Raw genomic sequence first — 17711 nt, 5'->3', positions numbered from 1 at the left:
CGTTGGATGGGATATCCCCCAGAGTACTATGGGGACTGCTGCATCTTTAGTCACAGGAGCAGTGCCAAAGCACTGGGAATGGCAAATGTTATTCCTTTGTTCAAGAAAGGAAATAGGGATAACCCTGGGAATTATAGACTCCCAGGGTGAGTCTTATGTCAATGGTGGACAAATTATTGGAAAAGGTACTTAGAGACAGCATTTGTGAGCATTTAGAGAAGCTTTGTCTGATTAGGAGTAGTCAACATAGCTTTGTGAGAGGCAGGTCATGCCTTATGTGCCAGAATGAATTCTTTGAGGAAGTGATAACATTTATTGGTGAAGGCAGAGCAGTGGATTTGGTGTATATTGATTTTTAGTAGGGGTTGTGATAAGGTTCCCCAGGGTAGGCTCATTCAGAAAGTCAGGAGGCATGCGATCCAGGGGGACATGGCAGCGTGGATTCAGAATTGGCTTGACCCGTAGAAGGGCAGGGAGTGGTAACAGATGGAGCATATTTTACCTGCGGTTTGGGAGAATGTTAGATAGGCACATGGATGAAAGAAAAATGAAGGGCTACGTGGGAAGCAAGAGTTGTTCTTGGAGTAGGTTAAAGGGTCAGCACAAAAGTTGGAGGTCTGATTTCTGCAGTTCTGTGTATCTGGGCCAGAAATCGGAGGTTAGAGGCCCGAAGGTGGGGTGAGCAGTCTGCGTGTGTGAGCGGCTGGGTGGGTGTGTGGGGGAGAAAAGGCGCATGCTTTGCTGTTTCAGGCTGAGATCCTTCTTCTGGACTGGAAAAGAAGGGGGAAGGCCCTAGAATAAAAAGGTGGAGGGAGGGGAAGGAGGACAGGCTATAAGGTGAGAGGTGAAGCCAGGTGAATGGGAAAGGTAAAGGGCTGGAGAGGAAGGAATTTGATAGGAGAGGAGAGTGGACCATAGGAGAAAGGGAAGGAGGAGGGGACCCAGGAGAAAATGATAAGCAGGTGAGAAGAGTTAAGAGGCCAGGGTGGAGAATAGAAGAAGAGAGGAGGGGGGGAAGGAATTTTCTTTTAACTGGAAGGAGAAATCAATACTCATGCCGTCAGGTTGGAGGCTACACAGACAGGATATAAGGTGTTGCTCCTCCACCCTGAAGGTAGCCCCATTGTGGCACAAGAGCAGGCCATGGACCGACATGTCGGAACACAAAAGGGAATCAGAATTCAAATGTTTGGCTAATGGGAAGTTCCACTTTTGGTGGATGGAGCTGAGGTGCTTGAACTGAGCCCCCAGTTTTGACAGGTCTCATCTACATAGAGGAGGCCACATTGGGAATGCCAGGAACAACAGACGACCCCAGCAGATTTGGAAAGACTGTCTGGGGCTCTGATTGGAGGTGAGGGAGGAAGTGGTGAATGGGCAGGTTGGTTGCTTGCAGGGATAAAGGTCGGGAGGAAGGTTTTGAGGATAAACAAGGGAATCATTTGTGTTAGCAACCAACACTCGCGCTGGGGCAGCCTGCAAGAGCTGCCACACATTCTGACACGAACACAGCATGCTCACAACGTTCAGCAGAATGACACAAACATATAACGATGGCAACAGAACAAAGCAACAACGACAACAGCAGCAAAACATCAGTTTGAGAGATTCTGCAGATGCAGGCAATCCAAAGCAACTGCTGGAGGTACTCAGCAGATCAGCCATCATCTGTTGAAATGAATAAAATTACCACCTCAAGAGCCTCTGTATCCAACACATCATTCTCCACAACTTTCACCATCTCCAAAGGGATCCTACTCCCAAACCTATCTTTACCTCTCCCTCCCCCACCTCCCCCCACTGCTTTTTGTAGGCAGGTCGATGGGAGTAGACAGTTTAAATAATTCAGCACAGATTAGATGGGCCGAAGGGCCTGTTTCTGAGCTGTACTTTTCTAAGACTTTATCAGACCCAATGATCTACTTCAAGTAAGGTGGCAAATAATTCATAAAGATTCAATGCCCTACACTTGCAGTCCATTTCTATTTGCATTTATCTCTTTGACATTAGAGTGTGAGAGCCATTCAGCCCATCAGGACTATGTTAACTCTCCTAATTTGTTCCTTTAGTTCCAGTGATAGTTTTAGCATATCAATTACATGACAATACTTGCATTTATTTTAGCCTGTTGGTAACAAGCCATATTTTTGTTCATTTTTACAAAGCTAAATACCTGTAAATGTTTTAGTGAATTCTATCTTCTTTATATAAAGATGCAAGGGTTAAAAATAGTTCCCCTACTCCAGAGATCAAATTAATCAACAGTTCCAACAGATTAAAGATCACAATTTTGTAATTAGTTATGAGGAGGTCCCAAGGTTGTTCTTCTGGTGCATGCCTGCGTCCCCAACCACACCGGAAGTCCAGGTTCCCTGCTGTTCCTTCGATCTAACTTTAGACACAACTACATGATCCAGATGTTGTTCCACAACAATTTTACAGTCAGTGGGCACTTTATTAGGTGTACCTGCACATTCTTGCAAATATCTAATCAGCCAATCATGTTGCAGTAACTCAGTGCATACATGGACAAGAGATTCAGTTGTTGTTCAGACCAAATTTCAGAACGGCGAAGAAATGTGACCTAAATGACTTTGACTATGGAATGATGGTTGGTGCCTGACGGGATTGTTCGAGTATCTCAAAAACTGCTGATTTCATGGGATTTTCAAACACAACATTTTCTAGAGTTTACAGAGAATGGTGTGAAAAATAAACAAAAAAAAATCCAGTGAGCAGCAAGTGATGAAATGTTTTGAGAGATTGGCCATGACTAGACTGAACTTCTGCCTCAGCAAGGACCTGGACCCATTGCAATTTACCTATCCCCACAGAGGGTCAATGGCAGATGCAATGTCAATGGCTCTTCACATGGCTTTAGACCACCTGGACAACACAAACACCTATGTCAGGATGCTGTTCATCGACTATAGCTCAGCGTTTAATACCATCTTTCCCACAATCATGATTCAGAAGCTGGAGAACCTGGATATCTGTACCTCCCTCTGCAATTGGACCCTTGACATCCTAACCAGAAGACCACAATCTGTGTGGATTGGTGTTAACAGGTCCTCCTCATTGACGATCAATACTGGTGGACCTCAGAGGTGTATGCTTAGCCCACTGCTCTACTCTCTGTATACCCATCACTGTGTGGCTAGGCATAGCTCAAATACCATCTATAAATTTGCTGACGATGCAACCATTGTTGGTAGAATCTCAGGTGGCGACGAGGGGGTGTACAGGAGTGAGATATCCCAACTAGTGGAGTGGTGCCACAGCAACAACCTGGCACTCAATGTCAGTTAGATGAAAGAGCTGATTGTGGACTTCTGGAAGGGTAAACCAAAGGAACACATACCAATCCTCAGAGAGGGTTCAGAAGTGGAGAGAGTGAGCAGCTTCAAGTTCTTGGGTGTCAAGATCTCTGAGGACATAAACTGATCATAACATATTGATGCAGTTATAAAGAAAGCAAGACTGCGGCTATACTTCATTAGGAGTTTGAAGAGATTTGGTATGTTGACAAAAACACTTAAAAACTTCTATAGATGTACCGTGGAGAGCATTCTGACAGGCTGCATCACTGTCTGGTAATGAGGGTGGGGGGAGGGAACTACTGCAAAAGACCAAAAGAAGATGCACAGGTCATAAATTTAGTCAGCTCCATCTTGGGTGCTAGCCAGCAAAGTATCCAGGACATCTTGAGGGAGTGATGTCTCAGAAAGCATCTATTACTAAGGACCCCCAGCACCCAGGGCATGCCCTTTTCTCACTGGTACCATCAGGTAGGAGGTACAGAAGCCTGAAGACACACACTTAGCGATTCAGGAATAGCTTCTTCCTCTCTGTCATCCGATTCCTAAATAGACATTGAACACATGAACACTACCTCACTTTTTAAATACTGTATATAATTTTACACGATTTTTAATCTATTCAATATAGATATACTGTAATTGATTTACTTATTTATTTTTACCTTTTTCTTCTATATTATGTATTGCATTGAACTGCTAAGTTAACAAATTTCACAACACATGCCAGTGATAATAAACTGGATTCTGACTCTGTGAAAATTAATGAGGTCAGAGGAGAAAGGCGGGACTAGTTCAAGCTTACAGGGAGACGACAGTAACTCAAATAACCACGTGTTACAACAGTGGTGTGCAGAAGAGCAGTCTGCACGCTCATGTCGAACCTTTAAGTGGATGCCCTGTAGCAGCAGGAGACCACACCGGGTTCCACTCCTGTACCAATAAAGTGACAATTCCGTGTATATGACAGATGCACAGGTAGTTCCCTGGATTGCTCGTACAGGTGCTGCGGTTTGAAAAGGGTAACTAGTGTTTGGATACCTTACAACTGAATTAAACACAATGTTTTAACGCGTCGCCGTTTCAGAATGCTGCGTTTATTAAATTTCTCTTGCAGTTTCTTATGGAAGTATTACCGATGGGAACCACAAGTTGCAAAGCATAAGTGCGATTCGGCCCCTTCTGAGGTACATGGAGCTCAAAAAAATAGAGGGCTATGGGTAACACTAGGTAATTTCTAAGGTAAGGCCATGTTTGACACAGCTTTGTGGGCCGAAGGGCCTGTGTTGTGCTGTACGTTTTTCTAGTAGGAGTTGTTTTTAAAAGCCCTGCGTTTTTATTTGCTGGAGGAATTAGTGTCTGCTGAGACGGATAGTGTAACTTTTAAACAGCGTGATCGGCGAGCAACAGTCGCCCATCTGACCGAAGCAATACTGGGACAAATTAATAGAAACCTGCAGATGGCTAGTCGTAAACCAAGATCAGCAGAGACAGTGCGCAGTCCCAAGGCTACACCGACTGTCATTGGCTTGAAAGTTAGAACCAAACACGAAGAAGCCCCTAATATTATTCTGCCTCTAAAATATATTATTGATGATTTCTAATAATTATCTACTGACTGTATTAATGTCAATATGGCGTCTTTTCTCTGTACTCAAGGCCACTTCTGCTGGGGGTTAACAGGAAGATCTGGTGCCAGTGAATTTAATGTGTCTATAGAACCATTTCTCAGCTCCAGTGAGAAACGAGGGAGGGTGCGCGTGAGGGAGAATCGCAAACACCAAAATATCGCTTCGAAATTCTAAACATGTGCAATATTTTTTTCTGGGCTACTTTCTGCCCAGTCATAAACTGAGATTGTAAAGCATATCGTGGGGGGGGGGGGGGGGGGAGGGGGGAGGAGCGCAGAGGCAGCTCGGAACGGAAGTCGTGGGATCTTGCTATGTCTCTGGCCGCCACGTTTCCCTGCAGCCGCCCCCAAATAATTATAACGCATTCGCTGTAGGCGTCATCTGCTTGGCCGCGATAAAGGCTGCATGAGCGCAAATTATGCCCTATTGTTTCACAAAATGAATTGTATCCTCAGCTGACCTGGAATCAGCCTTCATTCGGCGAGCAGCCGCGTGGTCTTAGAGTGGGCGAGGTTGAGTGAGGCAGCTGTTCCACTGGCTCATTAAGGAATCTACTCGTCTTGGTGGCAGAATTGATTGGATGTTGGCGTACGCTACTGCTACACTCGTGCAAACAAGCCCCAGGTCTCATAAAAACAATATTTTATTTCCGATTACATTTCTCGTCTCTGCAAGGTGGTGGCTAAAATATGTCATTGCTTGTTGACTTTTTAACTCTAATATCCCATTTCCCCCTCGGTGAAATTGTTTCGATACTTCGTCCAGTGTCTTCGTTATTAACTGTAAGGAGAGGCCGGACAGACTTACTTTCCTTGGAGCGTCGGGAGGCTTGACAGAGGTTTAAAAAATTATGAGTCATAGATGGGGTAGATAGAAACTTTTTCCCAGGGCGAAAATGTCAAGTACAGAGGGCATTGCTTTGAAGTGAAAGGTGAAGTTTTAAAGGAGATGTGCGGGACACTTCTGCAGGGTGGTAGGTACCCGGAACGTCATGCCAGGGATAGTGATCGCAGGGATGCGGTAGTGCATCTAAAGAGGTATTCAGAGAGGCTTATGGTCATGGAAGGATATGGATCAAGTGCAGACAGTGGGATTACTTTAAATTGGCTTCGTGGTCGGCAAACGGCTCGAACGGCCTTTTCCTGAGCTGTACCATATTGTGGCCAGTTGCTGAAAGAAGAAAGGGGGGGGGGGGGAGAGCAGCTGGAGGCCATTCGGCCCTTTCTATCTGCTTCCCCGCTCAGCATTATTAGAGGATTGGTTTTCACAGCGCCACCATCAGGCACTATTCCCGTATCAGTTGAGTGGTTAGTACCCCAAACAACTGGAGATCTGGGTCTCGAATACATTTAGCGACCGGGGCCCCGCGTGCTCTTTCGATGCAGAATTTACAATTCACAACCATTTACGTTTGGAACTTCTCCGCCAACTCTGGCCGTCTTTCGGAACTTAGATTGCGGCTTCTACCGATCAATACCCCGGCAATGTTTCACAAGGTCGCCCGACATTCTTCTAAACGAGATTGCATAAACACAGTCTCTTTATTCTCTCTTCACTGTAATCACCACCGCCCATCCCACGAAATCTCCTCTTCAACCATAATTGGACAGTAGAAAGACAAACTTTCAACTTTCAAGGTCTAGACCCTTCTCTAGAACTGGGAAAGTGAAAGTTCAAGGCTAGTTTCCAGTAACATTCCCTACTACTGGAAACGAACTCGTTTTCTCTCTTTCCTGGGTCTAACCAAGGGGTTTGGCAATGAAATCTTAACTGCAGCCAAAAACAAAAATCTGTTGAAGGATTTCCTCTTTCACCACCATTCAGGGCCCCAGACAGTCCTTCCAGGTGAGGCGACACTTCACCTGTGAGTTGGCTGGGGTGATATACTGCGTCCGGTGCTCACGATGCGGCCTTCTATATATTGGCGAGACCCAACGCAGACAGGGAGATCGTTTTGCTGAACACCTATGCTCTGTCCGCCAGAATAAGCAGGATCTCCCAGTGGCCACACATTTTAATTCCATATCCCATTCACATTCTGACATGTCTACCCACGGCCTCCTCTACAGTAAAGATGAAGTCACACTCAGGTTGGAGGAACAACACCTTATATTCCGTCTGGGTAGCCTCCAACCTGATGGCATGAACACTGACTTCTCTAACTTCCGTTAATGCCCCACCTCCCCCTCGCACCCCATCCCTATTTATTTATTAATTGATATCTCTCTCTCTCCCTCTCACAATAACTCCTTGCCTGTTCTCCATCTTCCTCTGGTGTTCCCCTCCCCTTTTCTTTCTTCCAAGGCCTTCTGTCCCATGATACTCCCCCTTCTCCAGCCTTGTATCCCTTTTGCCGATCAACTTCCCAGCTCTTGGCTCCATCCCTCCCCCTCCTGTCTTCTCCTATCATTTCAGATCTCCCCCTCCCCCTCCCACTTTCAAATCTCTTACTAGCTCTTCCTTCAGTTAGTCCTGACGAAGGGTCTCGGCCCGAAACTTCGACTGTACCTCTTCCTATGGATGCTGCCTGGCCTGCTGCGTTCCACCAGCATTTTGTGTGTGTTGAAGGAACTTGGCGGGTCGAACAGCACCTGTAAGAGTGGGGGCGGAATTGTCGACATTGCGGATCGAGATCCCGCATCAGGCCGAAACTCCAGAATCTGAAGTTTCTTGTATCTCTGGAGTATTAACCGTTTCACTTTCCACATATGCTCCCTACCTACTGAATATTTCCAACATCTTCTCGTTTTGTTTGGGACTTCCAGCGTCCACACTGTTTTTGATTTTATAATGGCACCGTGTCTGCCGCAGGTATTTTTCCCTTGGGAAGGAATACCAGCCCTGCGCACAACTGCGGGCTCATGAGAGCTCTCCATAACCTCATAATATGTACTTGGAGCTCTTGCAATTCGGCTTTCCGAATTGCTTGATGGATCTATGCGTCAACTCACAGCGATTTGGGTACAAGACCACCTAGTCCCTCCTGAATACCGATACCTAACAATCTCTCACTGTCAAATAATGAGCGCAAGCACCCGGCATGCTCTGCGACAGGACAGGCCCATGTCAATGATCTCGAAACTAATTCTACCCGCATGATAGTTTTACTCTAGGATGCGGTGGTGTTTGTAACACTCTGCTTCGGGACTGTTCGCAGGAACGCGCAGAAAGGCCCCCAGATGAAGCCTTTTGTTGGGTAATATAACAATCTGCGGCAGAAACTCATCATGCCGAGCAGCAACTGTAGGGGAGAGAGGAATCGTTATCTATCAATGTTACCTCTGGCGGGACTGCACCACTTCCAGTCTGGAAGATATTCGCGGAGAGATTCCCGACGTGGGAAGTACGTACGTCTGCTGTACTGTTTCACATTTTAGGGAGTAGATAGGGAAGAATTTTCTTTGGTTTAATGTAGATTTAGAAGGCTTTGGTGGAGTTGTCGTACTCGGCACAGTGGTTAATACCTGACAGGTCTGCTGGGTTGCAATTGGTTGACATTTCCTAACACCATTGAGACTCAACCCCTTATTTTTTGTGGATGTAATCAGCCGAGACTCCTACTGACCTGTAACAAAATATTTCCCTGAACTGCACTGTTCATTTTAAAGTCTTATCTCCCCAAAAGTTGCGAAACACAATGAACCGACGGCCACCCAATATCTGTGTACAGTTGGTGTACAAAAAAACCCTTTATTTTCACAGAAAACAAAATAAGCACCCGGATTCACGACATTAATACAGTTAATACACAAAATAGAATATGTTGCAGGCTGCAATCAATATTTTCTGTACAGTTCATCCGCAAAGGCGGAGCAGTCTGGAAAATTACATATAAAGTGCTTGGTTATTTCAATACGTCTTCAGTTGTTCAATGGACAGTCATGTTTGAAGTCTCTAAATCTTCGTTTTGAAGAGGTTCGGTGGAGTTTTATTCTCTCTGTTGAGAATAGGGGTCTGAGACAATCCACCTTTAGACGCTGTCGACTCCTTCCCGGGATGTGGACATTGCTGGTAATGCCGGCATTTGTTGTCCATCCTTATTTGGCACTGAACTGAGAAGGCAAGAGTTTTCTCCACTGAGAAATTCCCTAATCTCTCTGGGCTCAAAATTCAGCGCCGAGTTGGCATCCACCGGGCGAGATGCAATATATCGCCCGCTAAAAGCTCAATTTAGTTTTCTAACGCAATGTGGTAAATTGTCAAGCTGTACCCTCTTTAAATGGTTTGTTTTTGATCTTTGAAGCACCTGCCGGTCGCCTTGAAAAGTTGTGAAGCTTAGGTTTCGAGACACGGGGAGGGATACAGTGTGTGCCGAGATGGTGATCTGGTACCCAGTATGCGCCTCCTAGCAAGTTAAATTTGGGCTAAAATCAGAGCGGACGATGGTCCCACGTTAACTGAAAACAAACAAAACATCTTATTTGGACAGACCTGTTACGTTCCATAGCCACTGGAACAATTGGACCTTCAACTCTAATCCACTCTGAACTAAAATGTTGGTCCTTTCATTGCCACCCAGTAGGAGGAACTATTCACAACAACTTCCCGGGAATTATCGGGAGTGAAGCCACAGACCGAATTCCAAGGCGATTATCCCGATAATGGCAGGAGAGAGAAGGGGACTGGTTTCGGGGGAGACGATGGCCTAAACATCGCTGGGTGACCCGGCATGGAAGAAAGAGTCGGACTGAAAGCAGCCACAAAACAAAAGCCAGGTTGCTTTTTGGATGTCCGGATTTTTGAATGCATAAATGATGGGGTTGATCATGGAATTGTAAGTGGCAGGGAGGAGGGTGGCATAGGTGTACACTACCGGATAACTCTGATCCCCAACCAGGCAGTAAATGGCGAAAGGGAGCCAGCTTGTCCCGAAGGTCCCTACAATGATGGCGAGCGTGGAGACACTTTTCTTTGTGGTCATCGAGTAAGACGTCCCAAAGAAGTGCTGTTGAAGTGCAATTTGGTGGGCGTGACGACAGACTAATTTGCACATTTTGATATAAAGGTGCAACATGATAACAAAGTTCAAAAGGAAAGAGATTGCTAAGACAGTTAAGTTGCTCTTGGTCAAAGGTTTCACGATGCTACAGGTAGACGCATCGCTCAAACAGTTCCATCCCAGAATCGGAAGCAAGCCCAGGCAGATAGAAACAGCCCAGGCCACCACCAGCATGGTGTGAATGTAAGCTATAGTTCTTTCTGAGTAGTAGGTTAACGCGTTATACAGCGAAAGATAGCGATCGATGGTTATGGCAAGCAGACTGTTTACAGAGGCAGAGAAAGAGCCAACCAAGAACCCCACGGTGATCAGGTTGATTGTCTCTGAGCGAATCAAATAATGGAAAAAGAAATTCAGAACCAATCCAAGACCTGCGAAGAGGTCCGCCGTTGCTAAGCTCCCGATCAGTAAAAACATGGGCGTTCGTAAAGCTGGTCTGAGAAATATGATGGCTACCACCAGTGCGTTTTCGCAGGCGATGACGGTCCCCGAAATACACAACATCACATCCCAAGGGTCCACCGACTGCCTCGGTACCTGCGACTGCAAATCTAGGGAAGAGTTGTTGTCCAGGGCACCCAGCCAGCTGGAGAGATTGACGGTTTCATTCACAGAAGCGATGTCACCCATCGCTCCACCGTGCCGATATTCCTGAAATGGAAGAAGAGCGATCAGACGGACAAGCAACAGACTTGAGCGAAATGTAAGCAAATCTTGAGCGAAGGGTGGGTGGGGGCGGAGCATTGACAGGGAAGTGAGAGCGGTTTGTGAGCAGGATATATTCGATTAATGTCCGAACAAGAGGATTAAACGATTCCGTAAAACAAAAGACACAAATAAAAACAACTAGAAATGACTGTTTTAAAAAGCAATTTTAGTAGTGGAATAAAACCTGTCAGATTGTAAATGTTGCGCTTAAACAATTGGAAAACGGAGAAAGAATGATAAACCGAAGAAGACTGCGCTGTCTATGGTGCTGAAACACACAATTGTTCACGGCAACACACAGACACACAATGCTGGAGGAACTCAATAGGCCAGGCTATTGAAAATACTAAACAGTCGACGTTTCGGGCCGAGACCCTTCATCAGGACTGAAAAAAAGATTTCCAGCAACTGCAGATTTTCTCGCAATTGTTTATGGTTTCGCCTGCCGAGAACGCAGTCCCATTAAAACTGCCTACTTCTAATGTCTCCACTTCGTGTATACACTGCTCTCGCGGGGAACTGCTCACTGCAGTGGTAATTAGCATTCTCATGTTCATGTCTCCCGGCTGGGGATCAGAGCAGCCCTGTACTTTTCCACTTACCCGTCACAGCTGGATAATAGGCCAGGGCATCCGTGCCGTTCCTCCCTTCCTGTTTGGATGAGTCTGTCGCTTTCCTGGACCCTGATGAAGGAGGCGGAGAGTTGCGCTCGCCGGCGAAACATGCAGCGGAGACCACGAGATGTGGGAAGGAGTTTGTGAGACTGAGTAAGTGAGTGAGTGTGTGTGAGTGAGAGAGAGAGAGAGAGAGAGAGGGAGAGATAGATAGAGAGAAAGGAGAGAGGACAGGCTGCTGAGGTTGTAACTGATGGCAGCTTCGCTCCTGCCTTGACGTCAGCCGTGCTCGGCAGTCACGGGGCTCCTACTACCAATATCAAAGCTTTTCCAATGGGGCCACCAAATAGCACAGCGAGCACCAAGCGGTCACGTTGGCGAGGAGGCGGTACAGCCAGCATGCCTCCTATCATCGTCCACTGTTATCTCTCATCAATTATTCTACAGGTAATGAGATACATTTTAATTCAATTTCGTTACCCCTTTAATTATACACAGTCAGAAACCCCATGGCTGTGGGAGTTTAAAGGCCGTCTCCCTGTAGTTATTGTATTTGCAACACCATCCGATAGAATATCTTTACTTAATCTCAAACGTTGCGATGTAAACTGTAACACAATCCAGATCTAGGCTGCGAAGTCACTGTGTGTTAAGACCTGGGTGATACGGGTTTAATTTCACAGACACAATTTGCCCTTGTCCATTAATTCAAAGAAATAACGCGGATCTGCAGGTCGCGCGCTGTCTTTCTCAGACATAAACCAGCCACACATCCGTGCTGATCTGCGACGCGAAAATGAACCCAAATATTGACGTGGCCCAGTAATCACACCGACTGAGAGAAGTGTTAATTCAGGTCAACCCAGACAGTGAGAAATGGTAGCGATCGGGTCCGAGAAACGCCGAGTCTGGGTGATTAATGTTGTTAAACGTAAACAGCGGAATTCCAGAATCCAAACAGCAGTATCATAGCATTTAACACGTCGGAAATGTTTCGCAAAAAGAAAACAGATTACTCGCATACCTTCAGTGGCGGCGGCGTGAGTGTGCGTGCGTGTGTTGTGTGTGTGTGTGTTGTGCGTGTGTTGTGTGTGTGTGTGTGTATGTGTGTGCATGCTTGGGGGGGGGGGTCGGAATCAGCGGTGATGATGGACTTTGAGAGGTGCAGCAACAACACTCTTACAAAAGGGACCTGATTTCAACAGTTGTCATGCCGCCAACACTGATCGGTGATTGCTGGTTTACGGCGCTTTCATCGTTGCTGCAGGCCGACCTTTTCTCCACTTTTGTATCCGTTGTATCCCTCTCATCATTTCATTTCGATTGAAAAAGATCATGATAAAAAAATTAACGCGTTTCAAGGCAGAGCAGGGAGGCGGATTATGTACACCATCATTTCGAGGGCCTCACTGTTTCTATCCCGACCTGAACTCCAGATCAGATCGATCTCCCTTCACGTGCGGGCGGGGAAAGTCCTTTCGATTCATAAGATCACATGGGCTCTCACCTACAAACCACTCGACAATGGTGGCCAAACGGATGGGGAAAGACTAACTTATGAAAAGGCAACGAGAATATAAAAATACACATTATAAACTTCATTCCCCACACCTCGTGGAACCAGCTAAAAATGTCCCCAGCCTATTCTGTGCTGTTTTGCTAAGGCGGGGATTGGAGAAATTCACACCGCAAATATTCATAATTAATTGTAACAGTGGATTTCCAATTGTAATGACTAGGGGGGGGAATCTCATTTTAATTGGATCCCGTTTTATATCGCAACACCTTGTAATACGAAAATATTGCATGCATGGAGCTTTAAGGTAATTAAGCGACCCAGTGTTGAGGAACAGATTCTTGTGTTTCATTGAAGGGTCCCTCATCGGTGGCGTGATCAGGGTTCGGGGGGGGGCGTGGGGGGGGGACACGCGAGACGTGCCCCGGCAGCTTAAATACCGCTCTGCTTAGTGTATCACAGTTAGGCAGCAGGTATTATGTAGAGTATTATCGAATATCGCCTTCTTATTCAATTTCTCCAAATCCTTTGATTCCCCGTTGTATGAATGCAACGTGCAGATGTATTACTGGCGAAAGGAAAACACAACACACCTTTCTGAAGTAAATCAGGTTCGACGCTAAAGGCTCACAGCTGGAAGTGAAAGATTTGCAGTAAAACCCAGATTGTTCAATGTTCAGCTCCCGGTTATTTCTTGCGAGGATTTTGAGTGAACTATTCATCTAAATGGCGGCCAACGGCCAGTTTATGGCTCCTCACTGCAATGGATATTAAGTATTTGCTCAGAATTTATCGTTAAACGAACCCAGCCTTTGCCCGCAGTTCTGTTGCTCAAGATTCTGTGGGACTCGCAGGAAGTGAACAGGAACTAAAATAAACAATGTACTGGAAACATAAACCCGAGGTTTAGGGAGATAGATCGAGATGAGAGCCTAACGGTTCATAAAATAAAAAAAAGCAAGTTATATTGGGCTTTGTGCATGAAGTCGGAGTTTTATTCGAAGGTTGTTGAAGAATTCATTTGAAATGCAACGGTTGTTGACAAGAGTATTGATCGGCAGTTCTAGGTTGTCACTACAGGGGCGGCACAGTAGCGTAGTGGTTAGCACAACACTTTGCAGTACTGTACAGGCAACGCGGGTTCAATTCCGATGGGGGTCGGCTCGGAGGGCCAGAAGGGCCGATTCTGCGCAGTATCTCAAAAATAAATACAATTTATAAATAACTAATTAACTAAATAAAGAAATAAATACAATACAATCAGTCCGAAGATATCAACCCCATTTTATACTCCCCGTATTCCCATAACTTCCCTTGAGGGACGATTTATACTAGTAAACTGACCTGTCAATTCACACGAATTTACGATGCGGGAGGAAACTGGAGCACTCGGGGGAAGCTCACACAGTCCCAGACGAATGTGCATACTTCACACTGATTACACCGGAGGTCATGATCAAAACTATGTCGCTTTTATCTGTCAGGCAACGGCTTCACTCTGCGGCCGAAGTGTCAAAACATTAACTTGCAAATTGCCGCAGAACCTTATCCTTATCATTGTTTGGCCCATTGCCATTCCTCTATTTTCATTCATAGATTTACTTGCTGAATTACCTGCGCTGAGGACGTTGTTAACAGTGACCGTCAATCATTTGCAGTCCGAGAGTAAATTAGGTGATGATGCGGGGGAGGGTAGCTGTCGGAATGGGGAGCTCAGGCCGGTTAAGGAAACGCGACAGCATGTGTCCAATTGACCCATTATAAAAATTTACAGTCTGCCCGGGAGAGATATTTGCAGTGCCTAGCTCTGGGAACCTTCAATGTTCCACTTTCCGGTTACTTCTTGAGGGAAGAATGAATGGTTCACGCGGAAAACTAATACAGGGATCCTTCTGTTTGGATTTTAGCAAAATATTTGCTATTCAACGAACCCTGCCACTGCAGACTGCGTTGCTGCTCTTCATCCTCTCGCCTTCCTTCTACGCGTTATTTTTTTTACTGACATTAATAGCCCTGTTCCTTTTATTTGCTATTAGGTAGGGAGTTTCAGAGTTAATGTTTAAATAAAGTGTACATATTTCCAAGTGAGGATAGTCTGTGATTTGGAGAAATTCAAGGTGTCGATGCTGTCACCTAGCTAAAATCCCGTTTCATGTATATGATACACAATGCATTGAGGTAACTAGTGTTGTATGATGTGAATATTTACGGTGGCTAGGGCGCCAGAATGGGATACTGCACTGTGTTTGAAGACACAAGGAAGTGCAGATGCTGGAACTTGGACTTCAAAAAAAAGTATGGGCGGCACGATAGCGTAACGCTGTTACAGCGCTGGCGACGCTGGTTCATTCCCACCGCTGTTTGCACGTTCTCCCCGTGTCGGCCTGAATTTCCTCAGGGTGCTCCGGTTTCCTCCCACATTCCAAAGAGAAAGGTCCTGCCGTGCTCTACCTCTAAATAAATAAAACAAAATATCAGTGAATCTTCGACTGTCTGGCCAGTTAAGCTTCTCCAGCATCGTTTTTTTCTTTGCTGCAGGAATACTATTTTCTCTAATCTTGCTGAACTGCTATTATTCATGTCAGTAGAGCATATTTCCTATGTGCCTTATGAAGGTTAGCCAGACTTTGGGAATCACTAACAAACCGACTGTTGCTTGGGACCAATTCTTGCAGCAAAAGTATTTATGTCCTGACAAATGAAGAAAGTTCCTCCGGAAATTCATAGTGTTGGATTCATAAGCCATTGAACATCAAGGGAAAATAGACTCAAAACTGGTGAACATGATGGTTGCTTGTCACTTGGGCAATGTTAATTTTATTTGCCATTTTTCGGTACCATCCTGAATGTGACCTGGGTGTTTCTCTGTATGGGAAGAGGAGCCAATTGATCTGGGCAAAGCATTCCACGACTAACATTTCCACTGAAATGAATAAAAACCTACTGATAAACCAGATGAAAGTGTCTGGGCTGTGAACCTACCAAGGCATTTCAGCAGAGATGTTCTGGATCCATATCTGTTCTTGTGTCAGACTCCATCAGTGAAGGCTCCATATTCATGTTAATATGTCTCCTTAGTGCCACTTACTGCACTGATATTCATGGTAATCACTCTACCATCACCTCCATAGTTTAGTTCTTTTCTCCAAAACAAAACTGTATGGATTAGAACTGTATTATCATCTGGTACTGTGGTCTCGATGTAACCTAAACTCATATCAGTAAGCAAATTACTGGCAAGTAGCTATGGTAGCACTGTTCATGACATAGCTCGTCACTTTGCTGATTGGCAGTAGGATGAAAGGATGATAATTAACTAGATTGGATTTGCCTTACCTTATGCTTACAAGATATACCTGGCACTTTTCCAAATTTCTGTCGATATTGGTAACATCTTGGCAAGAGACATTGCAGCCACCATTTTCAGTCTGCAGCTGCGGTTATTTTAGGTTCCAAAGTCTTAGTTTGTATCAAGCGTTTTCGTCAATTCTTGCATCATTTTTGAACTTATTGATCACACTTCCATATTCACATACAAACCATTAAAATAAAAGGGCTTCAAACTGATAATTGTGCCACTAGACACATGTTTCCGGTTACAAGGACAAGCCCAGTATCACTCTTTGTCTCTTATCATTAAGCCAATTACAAACTTGATTTACCAAACTGACTTGATCCTATCTGCTTTAACCTTATGGACGAATTTCCCAATGGAACCTTGTCAATGGCTTTAATGAAGCCTTGAAGACTATGATGAACTGCACTATCGTATCAAAATATATTGTCACCTCTTTGAAATATGTAATGAAAATAGTCAAAAAGGATCTCCACTTAACAAGGACTTGCTGATTATCCTTATCTAAAGAAGAGTGGAACAGTCTTGATGAGACATATGACCTGGATGTCCAGGAATCTGGGCCAGTAATGAGCAAGAAATAACAATAGATATCCATGTTAGCAACAGTATATTTAAGCCTTGTCAATGGTTTAGACGTTGAGTTTGAGAAGTGCTATCAAATATGCTTTTGGTAGTTGATACAAAACATTTATAGATGCTGGTAGTGGAGGGACGAAATGTACAGGTTCATAGATGGGGTATGAGTTTTGTGTGGATGGTGCCAAATTTCTTAAGAGTTATTGGAGGTGCTCTTATGAAGCTAAGTGTGGAGTATTCCATCAAAGTCCTGATATACATTGTATCAAGGAGGATTCTTTTTGGGAATCCGAGCCTTTTAGCTGGTCTTATAGATATAGTATTACTGTGGCTGGTCCATTTAGGACTGATTAATAGATATAAGATATCAGAACAGTATATGGTCATTCAGTCCATCATATCTGCTCCATTGAAATCCCAGCATACCAATGGTAGGGGATCTGGAAATCATAAGAATAGAACATCAAGGATGTGATAAAGCTTTATAAGGCATTTGTCAAATCACACTTGGAGTAGTGTAAGAAATGTTGGGCCTCTTACCTAAGAAAGGATGTGCTGGCATTAGAGAAGGTCCAGAGAGGTTTACGAGAATGAATTCAGGAATGAAAGGGTTAATGTATGAGGACAGTTTGATGGCTCTGAGCCTGTACCCACTGGAGGTTAGAAGAATGAGCAGGAATCTCATTGAAAGCTATCCAATATTGACAGCCCAAAATAGAGTGTATGTTTCCTATTATGGAAGAGTCCCAGACCAGGGGGCAGAGCCTCAGAATAGAAGGACATACCTTTAGAAAAGAGATGAGGAGGAATTTCTTTGGAGGGTGGTGAAACTGTGGAATTCATTGCCACAGATGTCCATTGAGTGGAGGTTGCTAGGTTCTTGATTAGTCAGGGTGTGAAAGGTTATGAAAAGAAGAATGGGGTAGAAAGGGATAATAAATCAACTGTGATCAAATGGCAGAGCACAATCAATGGGCTGAATGGCCTACTGC

The 17711-nt window shown here is 44.9% G+C and overlaps 1 protein-coding gene across 1 annotated transcript; it reads right to left on the bottom strand.

Annotated features, from left to right (window-relative positions):
• Window positions 1-9593: 9593 nt before the first annotated feature.
• Window positions 9594-10577, bottom strand: gpr6 (G protein-coupled receptor 6). Its single transcript, XM_072277611.1, has one exon. The coding sequence runs from the start codon at window positions 10575-10577 to the stop codon at window positions 9594-9596; it is 984 nt and encodes a 327-aa protein (XP_072133712.1).
• Between the last annotated feature and the right edge of the window lie 7134 nt (window positions 10578-17711).

Source organism: Mobula birostris, chromosome 2, assembly GCF_030028105.1.
Source record: "Mobula birostris isolate sMobBir1 chromosome 2, sMobBir1.hap1, whole genome shotgun sequence".
NCBI lineage: Eukaryota > Metazoa > Chordata > Chondrichthyes > Myliobatiformes > Myliobatidae > Mobula > Mobula birostris.
This window is presented reverse-complemented; position numbering and strand designations above follow the sequence as displayed.

Bases quoted from the DNA above. Each gene is read 5' to 3' on its own strand.
- gpr6 (XM_072277611.1), bottom strand. From the start codon at position 10,577: ATGGGTGACATCGCTTCTGTGAATGAAACCGTCAATCTCTCCAGCTGG.